This window comes from Telopea speciosissima, chromosome 4 (genome assembly GCF_018873765.1).
Source record: "Telopea speciosissima isolate NSW1024214 ecotype Mountain lineage chromosome 4, Tspe_v1, whole genome shotgun sequence".
Classification (NCBI taxonomy): Eukaryota; Viridiplantae; Streptophyta; class Magnoliopsida; order Proteales; family Proteaceae; genus Telopea; species Telopea speciosissima.
This window is the reverse complement of record NC_057919.1, coordinates 56,039,672-56,057,891: the sequence shown is the minus strand read 5'-3', so window position 1 is coordinate 56,057,891 and position 18,220 is coordinate 56,039,672. Positions and strand designations below refer to the sequence as shown.

The 18,220-nt window shown below is 42.5% G+C and overlaps 1 protein-coding gene across 1 annotated transcript; it reads right to left on the bottom strand.

The window, feature by feature from the left end:
- Positions 1-10,920: 10,920 nt before the first annotated feature.
- On the bottom strand, positions 10,921-11,502 carry LOC122659436. Its single transcript, XM_043854546.1, has one exon. The coding sequence runs from the start codon at positions 11,500-11,502 to the stop codon at positions 10,921-10,923; it is 582 nt and encodes a 193-aa protein (XP_043710481.1).
- Positions 11,503-18,220: the final 6,718 nt, after the last annotated feature.

Below are 18,220 nucleotides of genomic sequence, written 5' to 3'. Positions count from 1 at the left end.
TCGAAAGCGCTACTGCTACTGCTATGGTGGTGGTACTGGCGCTGCTGCCGGAAGAATACGAAGAAGAAGAGGATCTGCCAGAGAAGAAGAAACGCGAGAAGCAGAGGAAGAAGAAGAACCGGGACAGGCAGTTAGAGACAAGAAGAAGGTGGGGCCAGTTCGTTTGTTCGTCTTCTTTGTTTATTTCTTCATTTTTTGGGTTGGAGGTATGAAAATGGCTTTGGCTTTTGGGGGAAAAACGATGAAATGGGATTTGATTTTGAGAGAAAATAAAAAAATAAAAAAGGCCTTTTGCTTTTGGGGGGAAAAATGATGAAACTGGGGAATTTGGGATTGGAGGGGTAAAATTGGAATTAAAATAACTTAAGGGTAATTTGGGGTTTTAGATAAATTAGACCTGTCCACATCATCAGTTAATGGTGGTTTTTAACGGTTAGGATACGGTTGATATAATCTTTATAAAGTAGGGGAGGGGGTAGATATCTTTCAAAACTTGGGTACAGGATTGATATTAGGCAAACTTAGAGGGGAGGGGGATGATATTTTCCATATTATCTTCTCTAACTCCTAAAGTGTGGTAGTGCTAGGTAGAGATGTTGACACCTGATAGCCGTTGCATCCAACAGTTCGAGTTCATTGATATGGACGGTTGGATGCGGCAATTGTCAGGTGTCGACATCTCCACCTAGCACTACCACACTTTAAGGAATTGGAGAGGATAATTTTCCATATTTTCCTGAAGTTATGTTTGATTAGAAATGAAGTAAAAATTTTGGAAAGAATTTTCTATGGAAGAGCATAGCCTTTGTGTGTTTACGGGGTCAATGGAAGCACGTACAATAGCATCAACAAGGCAGTCATTATTGTTTTTTATAGGGGCGAAGAGGTTATTTTAAGGAAAAATATGGGACCCCCACATAAAAAACATTTCTCCAATTTTTTTTTTTTAGGTAAAATTACATTAGAAGAAAAGCGTCTGGGAAGTGGGAATTACAACATAGTGATGATAAAGGGTGAATATAATTGTTTTCTACCATATTTTCCGTAGAAAATAAAATAGTCATTTTAAACAAAATATTTCAGCGAAAAGTACAAAGGAAAGATGAAGACCACATGAATTGTATTAACTAATAAATGTGGAAAACAAAATTTCCATATAAATTATGGTAATTTAATTTGACCTTTAATTTCAGAAGGAAGATCGATCACTCTTTTAATCTATGGATATGGATTCTAATGGACAGTAATACATCATCAAGTGGCAATTTATAATAACTCCAGATTGCTGCTCTACTACTATAAACCTACATGTCTAGCTAGAATGAAAAACTTTAATATATACAGGGAAACGGCTCGATACACTGCCAAGGTGCCCAACATGTGTCAAAGTGCAATTTTCTTGGATCCAGCTCCTCTCCAGCGCACATCGTGCGGCTAGGGGGCTGCGATCCACACCATGGCGCACATCTCAATGCACAAGCATGTGGTTCGAGGCCTCCCCAGCCGGATGATGTGCGCCAAACATCGTCCCACGCGGGAGAGGAGCTCAATCCAATTTTCTTTCACATTAGTTTTTATAAGGAAAAATGATTCTATTTGGGAGTGTGACCCCTGCACCTAGACATAGTATGGATAAAAAATCCTGCCCCTATTGATTCTACCATGCTTGCTCCCATTGGTCCCCCTATTGGGGCAAGGGCAAACTCTCAACTCCAGATTGCTGCTCTACTACTATAAACCTACATGTCTAGCTAGAATGAAAAACTTTAATATATACAGGGAAACGGCTCGATACACTGCCAAGGTGCCCAACATGTGTCAAAGTGCAATTTTCTTGGATCCAGTTCCTCTCCATCGCACATCGTGCGGCTAGGGGGCTGCGATCCACACCATGGCGCACATCTCAATGCACAACCGTGTGGTTCGAGGCCTCCCCAGCCGGATGATGTGCGCCAAACATCGTCCCACGCGGGAGAGGAGCTCAATCCAATTTTCTTTCACATTAGTTTTTATAAGGAAAAATGATTCTATTTGGGAGTGTGACCCCTGCACCTAGACATAGTATGGATAAAAAATCCTGCCCCTATTGATTCTACCATGCTTGCTCCCATTGGTCCCCCTATTGGGGCAAGGGCAAACTCTCAACTCCAGATTGCTGCTCTACTACTATAAACCTACATGTCTAGCTAGAATGAAAAACTTTAATATATACAGGGAAACGGCTCGATACACTGCCAAGGTGCCCAACATGTGTCAAAGTGCAATTTTCTTGGATCCAGTTCCTCTCCATCGCACATCGTGCGGCTAGGGGCTGCGATCCACACCATGGCGCACATCTCAATGCACAACCGTGTGGTTCGAGGCCTCCCCAGCCGGATGATGTGCGCCAAACATCGTCCCACGCGGGAGAGGAGCTCAATCCAATTTTCTTTCACATTAGTTTTTATAAGGAAAAATGATTCTATTTGGGAGTGTGACCCCTGCACCTAGACATAGTATGGATAAAAAATCCTGCCCCTATTGATTCTACCATGCTTGCTCCCATTGGTCCCCCTATTGGGGCAAGGGCAAACTCTCAGACAAAGAATAGTCTTTTTTTTTGGGCAAAAGTTTTCATACACGATTGTGTAAGCCGTGTATGTGAGAGAATGGGAGTTTCAAGGCATTAATTAATGGGTGGGGGATTATGACTTTTTCAACTCTTGGGGACACAACCGTGCATGTTTACATAGCTATGTATGAAAACGTTTTCCTTTTTTATTTATTTATTATTCTCTCTCCTACTTTTAATATGTTGATATCGTAAAGTGGTACTTTTTTCAAAACAATCATTTGTTTCTTCTTTATATATGGGAAAAGGATTTGCATGCTCCAAGGTTGCATTTTCGCTCTCTAATGATTTCTTTATTATTTTCTCTCATATTGTAAATGCATGGATCCTACATGAATGATACATTTTTTTCAAAACAATCATTGGTGTAGCGTGTTGATGCCTTGCTACAGCCAGTGCCCGGTAGCATCCCCTTGTGCCCTCTCAAATAGGGTAATGAAATGATCATTCTACCCCTCCTCCTGAATGGCAACAGATTCCTTTCATATATATATGGGGAAATGCACAGCCCGTGTTCATACACAACAAGGGCAAAATGACCACCTCATCCAATGAAAAGAGAAAATTTCAACCCCAATGTGACAACTCACGCGCTTTCATTAAGATAAATGCCCCTCTCATTTGACCCCCTGCTCCCAGGGCCACTCTCCCCAGAGAGAATGTCGGGCCATATATATATAACCCAAGATTGTCAAGTAACTAATTTTTTTTTTCGTTTTTAAGGGAAAGTGGGCATTACTGTTGGGGAGGCCCATGGTGAGCTCAGTCTCTCTCTCTCTCTCCCAATAATATATTATGTTTGTGAAATTTTGTTTGTAACTAAGTAGGTAGCACTAACACATCACCTCTGGAGACTGGAGGCGCTTTCAATTCTGAACCACCGACACTGGGTCACTGACGGCGGCGGAATGGAGAAGTGGTAAGAGTTACGTAGGGTCTGTTTGGATAAAGGACCGAGGATGAAGGAAAAGCCACACATCTTTTATTTTTGGGTAAATTATAGTGCCACCCCCTGAGGTTTGTATCAATTACAGCGCCACCCCCTATGTTTTCAAATCATACAGCTACACCCCCTCAGTTGACGGTAAGTGGATGGTATTAATTTATACATTTTATATACCAACTTTGCCCTTGTCTAATATGCTGTTTAAACTTAGTGGAAATTCCATATTTGCCCTGATGTAAGATTATAACCCAAAACCCTTTGTACCGTTTTCTTCCCAAACATGAAGTTGCCTCCATCGCTGGCCTGCAATCCGATCTGCAACTGCAACTCCATCACTGATCTGCAACTCCATTGGTGAACTACAACTCCATCGTACAAGTATACATCTATTTCTCTCCCTCATCTATTCTCCCTGCAACTGCATCTCCATCTCTGACCTGCAACTGCAACTCCATCTCGGATTTTTTTTCCTTTCTCATTTGCTATTAACCCTAAAATCGGTGAATTTCAAAATTTGATAAAAAGTGAAATTGTACTCATTGGCCCATCTCTCATATGTGAATTTATGGAGAAAATTGAAGTGGGTTCTTGGTAGATATGAAGATTATTGCATCCATTGTTATTTTTAGGGATATTTTAATTGTTGGTAAACTAATGAGAAGGGAGGAGATTGTGAGTTTCTAGATCCAATCCTTGTGCAATTAGTTTTGTCTTAATGCTTGAGTTCCAGAAATTCTTCACCACATATTTGTCACACCCCGGCCCGGTCAAAAAGGGCCAAGTGTGACTGGATGTCTCAGACACCCAAAGAATCCCACCAGGATCGCAAATGCAGTATGCTATTCGCAGTTTCATCCATATTTATCAGAATTTAAAATGCAGCAGAAGCAATAATAGAGCAATAAACAATAAATAAGGAAAGACTAATGATAGTTTTATATTCTAAAGAAACTTGTTTGTATATCATTTACATTGGAACCTAAAAAGAGATAAGATAAGCTCAAAAACCAACAGGTTAGTAACTATAGCTATACAAAAATGTTATAAACCAAAAAGGGAAGGAGAGTAGCCTGGTCAGCCCAGACGTTCAAGAGAACGCGCAGTCATCGCAGGAGCACGAAGTAGCGTGCTCAACAAAGAAAGGAGTAAGAACTCCAGAAGCAGGAAGAACATCCTCGCTAGGAGAAGTCCCCACAGAAGCAGCAACAGCAATGGTAGCAGTTTCGTCTGTAAAAGAAGGACGTCCATTGGGGTGAGCTCTCCACTGAGCCCAGTAAGGGGTGGGGGAAACATACATACACAATAAATTCATGATGCATGTCCTAACTAATATGTTCCTAGCACAATCACTAAGTCTCATGAGGTTTAAGTACTACGAGTAGTAGATGCTAACCTCGAAGAGAATCCGCCAAGAAAGACAGTCACAAGGCAGCTAACCTGACAAACCCCCAATGACCAACCGGAAGACATGACACAAGGCAGCTCCAGACATTGGTCACCCGGGCAAAACCATTCTACTATGGTGAGGACCCGCCAGATCGGCATGACACCAGGCAGTGGACCCGACAAACCCTCAATGACCAACCCTATCTGTTTATTCCCACAGCGGAGCGAACACTCTAATATGGGACAGAAGATGGCACCCCGGCATGTCCCTTCGGCTGTACCACGGGTTGTCCAACACCTTTCCCCCGGTTGGTAAGGGGTGTAGTACTGGGTTATAAATAACAACCTAACCTAGTGCAATCTAATTATGATGTTGCAATCATGGATTGAGTTATAGAGTACCAACTTCTATCATCAATAATTTCACATAAATAATATATCAGTGCAGTGCAATGCAGCATGCTCATATGCAGCCTAGTTCACAGTGCATTCTAATGCATTAAAAACAAGCTAGGAAACTATATGTCTCAGATACAGTTATAATGATGCATGGTATGGAAATCAATACAATATAGAAATTAAGATGACAAACACACATAAATTAAGGTCAAAATCCCCTTACCTGGATCGAAGTCTAATTCAACTAGGTAATTCTCCAATAGGTCAGCAAAGCACACAAAGACAGCAGAGAAACAGACCCTAATATCATAACAACACAATATATATTAGGTCTAATTTGAAGTCAGGACAATTCCCAACATAACAGGGCAGCAAGGGCACCAAAAAGGACCAACCGGATGCAGACTCCAACAGGGCCGGTCGACCGCCCATGGACCTGCAACTCCATCCTGGAGTGTGTCCGAATTTGGGGTTTTTGCTATTTTTGGGCAGATCCTTACATGCATGGCCCCAATTTGATGTTTTAATATCATTTCAAGGTGGGTCAGTCTACCTAGGTTTTCAATTTCATAATTAGTTAGTTAATTTAGGAATTTCTTCAATTAAACCTAAATTAGCTAGGTTAGGGTTTACTATACAGGTAATAACTTCAACACTTAAGGTCTAATTAGAGTTTAACACTCAATTTCAGGTCTGATTGGGCTGGAATTAGTTAGAACAGCCCAATCTCACAACAAAATCTAATTATTCAGGCTTATCTTTGAAGCTTTAATGGAGTCCAGCCATCGTAGGTGTATTTAGACTAAAAAGAAACTAAACTTAGAGCAGAAGGAGAAGGATACAACAAGGATTCTCAGGGCTTACCAGAAATTAGAGGCAGAACAGGTGCTGGAAGCACTTCTAATGGAGATTCAAGTTCAGGTTGGGTTGTGGGAGGTAAGCCTTCAAGAGCAACCCCAATTTCTCTCTTCTTCTCTTCTCTTTTCCACTTTCTTTCTTTCTCTCCTAAGCTGGAACGAATTTTTAGTTTCTCTAAGATGTGAATAGTGATAGATTTTAATGGGTTTTGATATATATAGATTTCACTTAATTACTAAGGGGCAGTTTGATCAATTGGTCTATAAATTAGATTTAAACCTATATTTCAGTATTGAAAGCCTTAATCTAAGCACCGGGTGATGTCATGCGACAACAAGGGTGATCCGGACACGGGTAAATGTCCAGGACAGTGTTCTCCACTGAGAAAGTGGGTCCCATAGGGGCAAATTTACATAGACACCCCCTCTAATCTTAATCGGTCGTACAAAACACTTATATAAATATAAATAACTTACACTTACAATAATTTTAATTAAGGGAGAGCCTTTGCATGGCCTCCAGAGAGCAGATCCGGCACAGGTAACTCCGATGCGGGGTTTCACGGGGGTCCTCTGACTCCAACAGAGCAAGCTGAGAAGAATCCCTGGAGTCCTCCATGGGTTTGTCGAGGGATTCGTCTATATCCTCGACCGAGATAGTCTATAGCATCGATGCTACCATAGACTGAGAACTGGAACCTAAAATCACACAAGTTCCAAAAGTTCAAATTTATTCAAAAATTTGACCGGGTTTCACACTCCACCTCCCTTATAAAAAATTTCGTCCTCAAAATTGACGTACCTGGAAGATTGAAGAGATAAGGGTATCTCTCTCGCATTGAATCTTCTCTTTTCCAAGACGCCTTAGCTTCAAAGTGGTTACTCCACCTCACTTTCACAAAAGAGATAGTTCGATTCCTCAGATTATGCTCTCTTCTGTCGTCAGGCACTTCATCATAAGTCAGATCAGCAATCAGCTCAGGTGGTTGTTGGGGCAGCAGATGAGATGAGTCAGGGATGCATTGTCTCAACATAGAGACATGGAATACATCGTGTACATCGGCAAGTGATGGGGGCAGTGCAAGCTGATAGGCCACTACACCAACTCTGGCTATAATCTCATATGGACCGATGTATCGAGGGTTCAACTTTCCTCTCTTCCCAAATCTCACACCACCCTTAACTGGAGATACTTTCAAGAATGCCTTCTCACCAACTCTGAACTGGATATGCTGTCTTCTTCTATCTACATAAGTCTTCTGTCTAGACTGTGCAACCTTAATCTTCTCTCTTATCAAGTCAACTTGCTCACAAGTGCTCTGAATCAATTCAGGACCCAACATACGTTGCTCTCTAACTTCATCCCAACACAGCGGAGTGCGACATGTCTTTCCATATAGGGCTTTGAACGGAGTCATATCAATGGATGCATGGTAGCTATTGTTATAAGCAAACTCAACCAAGGACAAGTGTTCATCCCAACTACCACTCATCTCTAAGGCACATGCCCTAAGCATATCCTCTAAGGTCTGGATTGTCCTCTCAGACTGTCCATCCGTCTCAGGATGATGTACTGAACTGTGGCTCAATTCAATACCCATAGCCTTCTGCAAACTTCTCCAGAATCTAGAGGTGAACCTGGGGTCTCTATCAGACACAATATTCACTCGTACCCCATGAAGTCTAATAATGTTATCCACATAAAGCTTAGCCAGCTGATCCATGGAGTAAGTAAGCTTCATGGGAATGAAATGGGCTATCTTGGTCAATCTGTCTATAATGACCCAGATTGTATCCATTCCCTTCCTAGTGCGAGGAAGGTCAGTGACAAAATCCATAGTTATGTCCTCCCATTTCCACTCTGGAATGGCTAAGGGTTACAGAAGTCCCTGAGGCTTGTGTCTGACAGCCTTTACTTGCTGACAAGTAGAGCATTTAGAAACATAGACTGCCACATCATGTTTCATTCCATACCACCACAAGTACTGCTTCAAATCTCGGTACATTTTTGTACCACCTGGATGTACAGTGTAAGGAGACCGATGAGCTGCTTGCAAAATTAGATCCTTCAACTGAGTATCAGTGGGCACACACAGTCTGTCTCTGAACATCAGGACTCCGTCAGCTGTTACTGAGAAATCTGTATCCTTTTGTGTTCCAGCCCGAATGTTACTTACAATACGCTGGAGCTCTTCATCAGAAGACTGGGCTGCAATGATCTGAGCTCGCAGTGATGGCTACACCATTAATACTGAAATCAAATCTTCAGTCCCTCCAAATATGAGCTCCACATCAATTGCACTAAGATCCTTCAGAACTTCATCTTCAATGAATACCCTTCCAGTATCCCAATCTACAGATTTCCTGCTAAGTGCATCTATCACCACATTGGCTTTCCCTGGGTGATATGAAATATCGAACTCATAGTCATTAATGAGTTCCAACTATCTTCTCTGTCTCATATTTAACTCCTTCTGAGTGAAGAAGTACTTCAAACTCTTATGGTTTGAGAAAATCTCAATTTTCTCACCATACAAGTAATGCCTCCACAACTTCAATGCAAAGATAACCGCTGCCAGTTCTAAGTCATGTGTAGGGTAGTTTTTCTCATGGTCTTTCAACTGTCTCGAACCATAGGCAATGACTTTCCCATTCTGCATCAATACATAGCCTAAGCCTGTCTTGGAAGCATCAGTATACACAACCATCCCCTCAGTTCCTTCAGGAAGGACTAGAACTGGGGTTGTTACCAATCTTTTCTTCAACTCTTGAAAGCTATTCTCACAGTCTTCATTCCATTCAAACTTAGCACCTTTCCTGGTAAGCTGCGTCATAGGCATAGCTATTTTGGAAAAATTCTCTATGAACCTCCTGTAGTAACCAGTTAAACCCAGGAAACTCCTGATCTCAGTTACTGTCTTGGGACTCTCCCAATTTACTACAGCTTCAACCTTCCCAGGGTCTACTTCAATCCCTCTGGCTGAAATTATATGGCCTAGAAACCCAACCTGAGGCAACCAAAATTCACAGTTGTTGAATTTTGCATACAGTTGCTTCTCTCTCAATCTCTGTAGAACAAACCTCAAGTGCTGGGCATGTTCCTCTTCATTCTTGGAGTAAATCAAGATGTCATCAATGAAGACTATCACAAACTTGTCTAGGACATCGTGGAATACTCTGTTCATCAAGGCCATAAAGGCTGCTGGGGCATTAGTAAGCCCAAAAGACATAACTAGGAATTCGTAGTGTCCATATCGAGTTCTGAAAGCTGTCTTGCTAATGTCAGCTTCCTTAATTCGAAGCTGATGGTACCCTGATCTGAGATCTATCTTCGAAAAGACTTAGGCACCATGAAGCTGATCAAATAGATCATCAATCCTTGGCAAAGGATATTTATTCTTGATTGTCAGCTTATTCAGCTCTCTATAATCAATGCACATTCGCATTGAGCCGTCTTTCTTCTTCACAAATAAGACTGGAGCACCCCAAGGAGAGATACTCGGTCTTATAATCCCTTTCTTTAACAAGTCTTGAAGCTAAGCTTGTAATTCGTTCAGTTCACTTGGCACCATTCTGTAAGGTGCTTTAGATACTGGCGCCGCTCCAGGTATCAAATCAATCACAAACTCATTGTCCCTAGGTGGAAGCAGACTTGTCAAATCATCTGGGAAGACATCAGGGAATTCCTCTACAACAGGAATTTCTGACATAGGCCTAACCCGTGTCCTGGTATCCATCACCGACACAAGGTATCCTAGGCATCCTTTGTTTAGCAACTTCTTCATTTTCAGGGTTGAAATCACCACCTTTCTTGGTTTCTTCTTCTTGTCTCCCAGAAAAATAAAACCCTTCTCGCCTGTAGGTTGGAACACTATCTTCCTTTCAGCACAGAGTACACTAGCCTTATGTGCCGCCAGCCAATCCATCCCCAATATGACATCAAAGTCAGTCATACAAAGTTGGATTAGGTGAGCATTCATATCTCTGCCTGCAACTGTCACAGCACATGGCTCATACAGTGTATCCAAATCTATCCTCGACCCTGTAGGTGTACTAACTGCTAGATCCTCTTCTAGACTCTTGGGTGATACACCAGTCCTCTTAGCAAATGTCGGTGACACAAAGGAGTGCGTCGCTCCAATATCAAATAAAGTGTATGTAGGGGTAGAGCAGATGAGAATAGTACCTATACGCCATAATCAAATGATTATGTACGCATGATACTATTTAATTAAAAGCTTAATTAAGTATGAGTTTTAAAGAATACCAGTCATCACATTCTGACTAGCCTCGTCTTCACTGGTGGTTACAGAATAAACCCGGCCTTGAGGCTTAGTGGTAGGCTGGTGAGTAGGATGCATAGGTCTCCTGTGTTGGCATGTCCTGGAAGTATGCCCCATTTGCCCACATGTGAAGCATTTGAAAGTTAATGCATTACTTGGGGTCACTACATCTGTTGCTTTGGTGTTGGTGTTGGGATTAGCATACACTGGTCCAGACATTGTTAACTCGGACTGAGTTCTCTGTGGGAAAGATGATACTGCTGTAGATCCAGAAGGCTTGCTGAATTTGTTGTATCCCCTATCAAAGGACGGGGCTGCCTACTTGCCAGTTGATTGACCAACATGATAAGCATCCCTTTGCTTATCTTCTACTTTCTTTGCAGTCTGCACAGTTTCAGAGTATCCTTGGGTTGGTCTAGTGGCCATTATCGAAGCAATCTACGGCCTCAGTCCATCTTCAAATTTCTGAGCCTTAGCTTCATCAGTACCCATATGAGGAGGGGCAAAGAAGAACAGTTCTTCAAACTTCTGTTGGTATTGTAACACAGATTTAGGTCCCTGTGTCAATTCATCCAGTTCGACTTCTTTCCTCTTCTTCACACTAGTGGGGAAGTAGTTCCCGAAGAAAGCCTGCTTGAATATGTCCCAAGTTAAGACTGGATGGGCAGCTTGGAGAATAGGCTTAGTGGTTTCCCACCAGGCCTCTGCTTCATACTGAAGTTTATACCTCGCACAAGTGAGCTTCTGCTGCTCATTGTAACCCAGAAATTCAAAAGCTTTCTCCATCTCCTTCACCCATTTAACAGGCAATAGGGTGTCTTTGGTGATCCCAGCAAAGCAAAGGGGCTGCATCTTGAGAAATCTCTCCATCATGTGCCCATCCGTATCATTCGGTGGAGCAACAGGAGGGGGAGGAGAAGCAGTGGCTGCAGGAGCTGCTTGAATGTTCCTTATGGCTGCCTTGAACTGATCACCCAAGTCAGTGATCATCTGGTGCATTTGGTGTTGCTGTCCTTCCATTATAGTTCTTATAATGGAGGTAATGTCCTGAGTAGGCATGTCAGGAACAGGAATGGGAGGAGGATTGGGATTGGGCCGTGCACCCCCAACTGGAGGATCATTATGGGCAGGATTAGATGAGGAGGCTGCCTGTGCACGCCCCTCGGAGCACCCTCGATAAGTAGCGAAGGTCAGGATCCATAATGATCACCGAGAAGGGTAAACAAAGAAACTATAAACACAGGTAACAGTGTGATATAATGAGCACAGAAGCTTAAAAGACAGTAGGAATAATGGAATAGGGCTTGTCATACTTAACAAAATTAGATGAGACATTGTAGTATATCCGCCCATCTGTGAAAGATGGACTTGATGCGGGTGGTGTGGAATTGGAGATATCGAATCCTTCGTTCAATGATGTTGAAGTCCCTTGTCATTAAGGATTTACCATCATTCCAAAGGACTGTCTGGAGATAGCGTCGGTCATTGATGAGTAACTCGAGTACTCGGTTTAGTTCGTCGGCGCTTTCGCTTTCAGGCTTGTAGTTGTACTCTTCGATTGATCTCAGCACATAACTCATTTCGGATCCTAGTTATGTCACACCCCTATCCCGACAAGGGATAAAATACAATATCAGGGTATGATTGGGGTGACACGCGTCATCCCACCTCACCGCCAGGATCTCGATGCAGTGGCCAACTCACAGTCATAAACCAATATTACAATACAATGATATCAGAGTGCGAAAGATAAAGGAATATTACATTTCCAACGATCATAAAATAAGCGGAAGCGTTTACAGTAGTTACCTCATGTTCACACGGCTAAGTGATACATAAATAGTTTGGATGGATATCCTGAATGACCATAGCATAACTACCCCAAAACAAGTATAATAATAAATATTTATACAAGGCACGTGGCCCCCAAAAAAAAAAACAAAAGAAGGGAACAAGTCCCAAGTATCAATACAGCCCGTAGGCACAATCATCATGGGCAACCATCGCCATGATCCTCAGTCACGGTCTCTGGCTCCACAGTAATCATCTGCATCAAAATCTAAAAAGAATGTGTACACGGGGGTTAGCTCCACCGAGCTAGTGAGAGAGAAAAGGGGATGCACAATCACACAATCACAAATAGTCCATGGTGCATGCTATTATTAATTCATTTACCACCTAACACACAATGCTAAGTCAATGGGTATATGCTACTGCAATAACTCGGGAAGACATTGTGGATCCTTCCATTCTCACCACAATGCAACCTCAATTATTACTATGGAGCCCGCGCCGGTCGTAGTCATCACCACCCAGGAGGAATACCCGATAACCATTACTACCCCTGGCCTGGCCTCTCTAACTCTCCACAGGCAGCAGGTGCTCTGGCTACCCAACACCTAAACCCCTGTTGGTAAGGGTCGTAGCATAGGGAACTGAGCCATTTACCACCTAACACACAATGCTAAGTCAATGGGTATATGCTACTGCAATAACTCGGGAAGACATTGTGGATCCTTCCATTCTCACCACAATGCAACCTCAATTATTACCATGGAGCCCGCGCCGGTCGTAGTCATCACCACCCAGAGGCAGACCCCGATAACCATTACTACCCCTGGCCTGGCCTCTCTAACTCTCCACAGGCAGCAGGTGCTCTGGCTACCCAACACCTAAACCCCTGTTGGTAAGGGTCGTAGCATAGGGAACTGAGCCTAACCACAGATATACTACATGAATCCTATCGTGTTGAGAGGTACATCCGGGTGTGTCAACGTCCCATTCCATCTAACACCGGTACCAAACAACACGGCGCATACAGCAAGAATGAGATGCAATATACAATTCCACATAATACGGGGTTCCGGTGCAGTACTTCCCAGACCGTAACCCAACACAAATCCATATCATCCAAATCATCATCATCGAATAAGAATAAATGCAAATATGCAATCATGCTTGAATGATAATGTCACAATATAATTCATAAATGCATGAATAAGCAATAGTAAACAAGCTCAAACAGTCACCCAAACCCACTCACCAATTACTTCAAATGGAGTTTGTATAAGCGCAACGATTCCCGCTCAAAATCACCCCATTGCACATATGTTGGCGCCTATGGAAGTGAATAAGAGTGTGAGAGAGTGTAGGGGAGGCCTCATAGAGAAACCCCACCGTTTACATAAGTTATAAGCCTTAAAAACTGCATCGGAGGCAACGTCGGACTCGGCAGCCTGCCTCCGACCTTGCCTCCGACCTTCCCTGCGGGCTCAGGACACATCGGAGGCAAACATCGGACTCACGCAGCCTTGCCTCCGATGCAACCCAAGTGTGATTTCAAGGTCTTTAAAAGCCCGGGTTGTCCCATTTGGTTCTCTAAGCCTCAAGGGACTAGGGAGGGGTGTCTTGGAGTCTATTTGGGTCTTAGAAACACCCAACATTCAAAGATTTAAGGGGGTTTAAAGGATCAAAAGCTCAAAAATCCAGATTTGGGGTTTTCTTTGGTGGTTGAAGCTTTAGAATCAAATAGATTCAGCAAGAGGTCAAAATAGAGGTCTTTATAGGATTGTAATGAAAATGGGATAGCATCCTCCAAGGGGAAACTACACATGGCTCAAGCTAACCCTTTGGGTTTCCAAAAAGAAATCCCCATCTTGGGGCTGCAACCAACGAACCACCCAAGCTCAAACGAGCAAGGGGGAAGAGAGAAAAATGGGGGAAAAGGGCACTTGGCTTACCTGGTTTGAGGTACACACGAGGTGCCCTCTTTAAAGCTCCAAACCCAGCAGCCGTTTCCTTCTTCTTCTTCCCTTCCTTCTCCTCCTTCTCCTCCTCTCTTCAAAGCTCTCCTCTCCTTTCACGATTAGGTTAGGAAAGAGAAAGAAAAAAGAAAGACTAAGGAATAGTCTTACCCCTCTCTCTCATATAGACTTCACATTTATTGGCCTATTTGGATAAGGCCTCATAAGTGTAACCTAGGGTCTATTTGGGTAGGGTCAAACATGGCAGGGCACCAATAGCACCTTAGCCACGGGTCTCACCCACAAGGGTCCTTGTTAGCGCATTGGATGCAGGGTCGGAGGCAGCCGGAACCTTGCCTCCGATGCGAGTAGGAAGGTGGTTCCCACCATAAGAGGTCGGGGCCTTTGGACCACACTTCGAGGGCTTTGAGAGGGCGTAAGCACACAACAAAATTTGGTCAACTACTTACCCCGACACGTCAAGGTGCAACCCCGTGGTCCCGACTAGTTTCCACAGGCAACCTCGTACTATGGTCAATATAGTCTGGGTTTGACCACCGGTGAGAACAACTCACCGGCATACGTGGCGTGATAACTACACGTCACGGGAAGAGTTAATAATTAATTATACTCCTGGGTGCGGGTATAACATTCTCCCCACCTTACAAGAAATTTCGTCCCCAAAATTTGAGGCAGCTAGGGTCTCAAGTGATAAGGGCTGTTGGATAACAACATCCCAAGTCACCCACATCTTAAACTAAGTCAAAGGTCGGGTCAAGATGAGGCAGTGCCTACATGTCACCGCAAGTCAGGTTCCACAATTCTCTTTTCCTTACAGGGTCACATTACCACAGGGGTGTGGTTCACAATAACCCTAGGAAAACAGGGTTCCAACTACTAAGTTAAGTCTCAAGGAACAAAGGTTCTCTAGATCTTCCGGACCGGTGATACCACTCTAGCCTTCACTACTCGGTCATTCTTGGGTTACAGGATTTAACCTGTCCATGACCCAACATAGGGTTTACATTCAAGGCTTTCACATCTGGTTGTCTCATTACCTAACCCAACTTTAGAATGATTTGGAATATTGATGGAATCTCCTATTGTTCACTCCCAGTACGGAGGGAACGCATTTGGTGATCCATTACCCCATTCATAGCTGTCGTTGGAGAAGGTCTTGTTACATCCCTCAGTTTCAACTTTCACAACCTTTAAACCTACTACACAGTTATCCCACAGGGAAGAGTCCACATCAGTCCTCTTTCGAGAACCAATAACCCTTCAATAGTTTTGGTCCAAGTCAACTCTTCAAGCAAGTCTCAATAAATTAACCTACTCGGTCATTAAATTCATTATTCATTACCCTAAGGTTTGGTCAACCAAGGTCAGGGCTCCAACTAGTTTCACAGCAAGGTCGAGGTAAGTCATACTTGTAGTACCAGAGAATCACTCTAGTCACACAAGTCCAAGGTTCTAAGGGATATCTATATATATATATATATATATATATATATATATATATATATATATATATATATATATATATCACACCAATATGTAGGCATAGATTCAATAATTACATTCAAATCCCTATGGACATATCGTCATCTAGGTCAATCCACCGAACAAGAAGTTCTCGTGCACGGTTCGCTAAGTCCTTTCTTTGGAAAGTCGAATCACGGTGTAGGACTTTCTCTATGAGTCTAAACAAGGTTTGGATGGACCAAGTAAAGTCCAAATAGAGTCATCACTAGCTTGAGGTGTTATGAGTGACTTCCAAATACACGTGACCTTCATGGCTTACTCAAATAAATAGCCCAAACCAGCCTATTACTTTTCTTCCTAGTACCTACCCACAGGTTTAGATTCTACGCACCCCATTAAGGGTCTCTACCCGCATAGATTTAGGTTTCCCTATCCATAAGGTTTGAGTCCTTACATTCATAGGGTCTAAGGATCTTCATCCTCAAGGGTAACTCTTCTCCTTTTAGGTAAGAGAGGAGTCACAGCGGTTACCAATGCCTGCTAGTTCTTATTAGCTGGCCCAGTCGGGTACAAGTCCTAACCTCTTTCAATTTTTAGGTATTAACTAGACTCATGTGGTCCCCACAAATGGGTCACACAACAGGGGTGTCCACTCTAGGGTATAGGCACAAGATCATCACATATAGGTGTGGTCAAAAGGTCTCCAAAATAGGCTCAAAATCTTAAAAGAAAATCGGGTGGACTCACGAGCGACGTCGACTCGGTGCATTCGTGGCTCCTCCGTGAAAATAGGTAGAGCGGATTAACGGGCGGATGTGGAATGCAAATCCGTTCATTCGTCCGATCTCAGAAGTCTCAAAGGCAGAGAGAGTTGAAGTCAAACGGATCTACGAATGGATGCATGAGTGTGGATCTGTTCGTTGATCCGCACAGTTTTAAAATGATAATTTCGAGTTTTGTGCAGAGCGGATTCACGACAAGTGGATCCGTTCGTTCGCTTGTTCGTAGAATTTTAACAAAACAGAGCCACGAGTTTTAAAACTCATTTTTGGCTCCAAAGAAAAGGACATAACCACAGGGAGAAAAATCTCTACAGGGGACTTCCGTTCAAGCTCCCCCTTAGGTGGTTTTCTTGTAATCCTAAGCCTCAAGGTTCAACTCTCAGTTGTTCAAGATATGGCTTTCTTCCCATTCCTACTTTCTCTTTCTTGGATTTGGGATGAATCATCTCAAGTTGTGATCATGTCTTGATTTTGCTTGTAATTCCATGGCCATGTACACCAAATTCATACCAAACCGATTGGCCGAAACTAGGGGTTTTAGGTGTAAATCAAGTCCTATTTGATCGATGACATTAAGTTGTTGGATCTTTGTTTGATTATTGCATCTTTTATAAATTTTCAAGTCTTTGCAAGCATTTTAGAGACTGTTGCTATGTTTGTCAAGTCTAGTTGAATTTTACTAGGATTATGTTCAGGTTTTGATTGTGGTAAAGTTATCAATTCACAATATTTTGGGAAAACTCTCCAAGTTCAAATCTAATTCTTTTACATGCCATAAAATCTCATAGAAAATTATCACATTGTCTTATCTTCAAACATATTTCCTTGTATACATGATTGTTGATAAAATCCTTAGAATCTTTCCTCTTCTCTTTTGCCATATTTGATTCGGTCTTACTAGATAGGCTTAGCTTACATTCTCTGAGTTGTCACAAATCATATTTACTTGTTTCCCAAGATTCAAACTTTCAACCACAAAATCTGAAAATTTTCTTTGAAGTTCAAGGCATGCTCCATGATTGAATAAACCCATTTCTTGCTTGAACCCACTATTTTGTATAAAATATTATTTTTTAGGCATATTATGACCATGAATCTTCATTATTTATCATGTCATTCACATAATGTCCATGCCTTTCCTTTTTCTCCAACTTCTTAGATCACAATTTGATAAAAAATCAGAAATTTCTAGCCTAAGAATCCTGCTGTAACTTAATTGCCTTGGGAAAAGAATCAAAGGCTAGGTTTTAAACCCCATAACCTTACATTGATCATCTACTTAGGCCTTAGCATTCAAGGTATTAATTTGCTATCTACTTGGCTTTTAGCTGCAGGTTAAAACAATCAAAGGCTCCAAGAACACAACGTGCATGCGTTGAACAAATTGCACCAACTGTCCTAGATCCACTATGGTTCCAAAAGATAGAGGACCAAGAGCTTTACCGAGACTACTTCCGCTCGTAAATATAATGGAAGGGTGGGATGTAGTGTTGAATGATCTCAAGCTTACAAGGTGGGGCAGAGATTTGAGGCATTGAGGTGGACCAACATTCACAACCTTCCTGAACCATACTACTTGAAACTCATTCGCCATTTCTAAACAAATCTGGACACCGAGAACCCGGACATACAAAATTATCGGGTTGTCTCATATGTCAAGGGGGTTCCTATAGCCTTCACGCAGCACGTTGGTCGGCGTTATCAACATGTCCATTGGAGGAGCAAAGA

What these genes read in the sequence shown, in the direction of transcription:
- LOC122659436 (XM_043854546.1), bottom strand. Translation starts at nt 11,502, where the DNA reads ATGGAAGGACAGCAACACCAAATGCACCAGATGATCACTGACTTGGGT.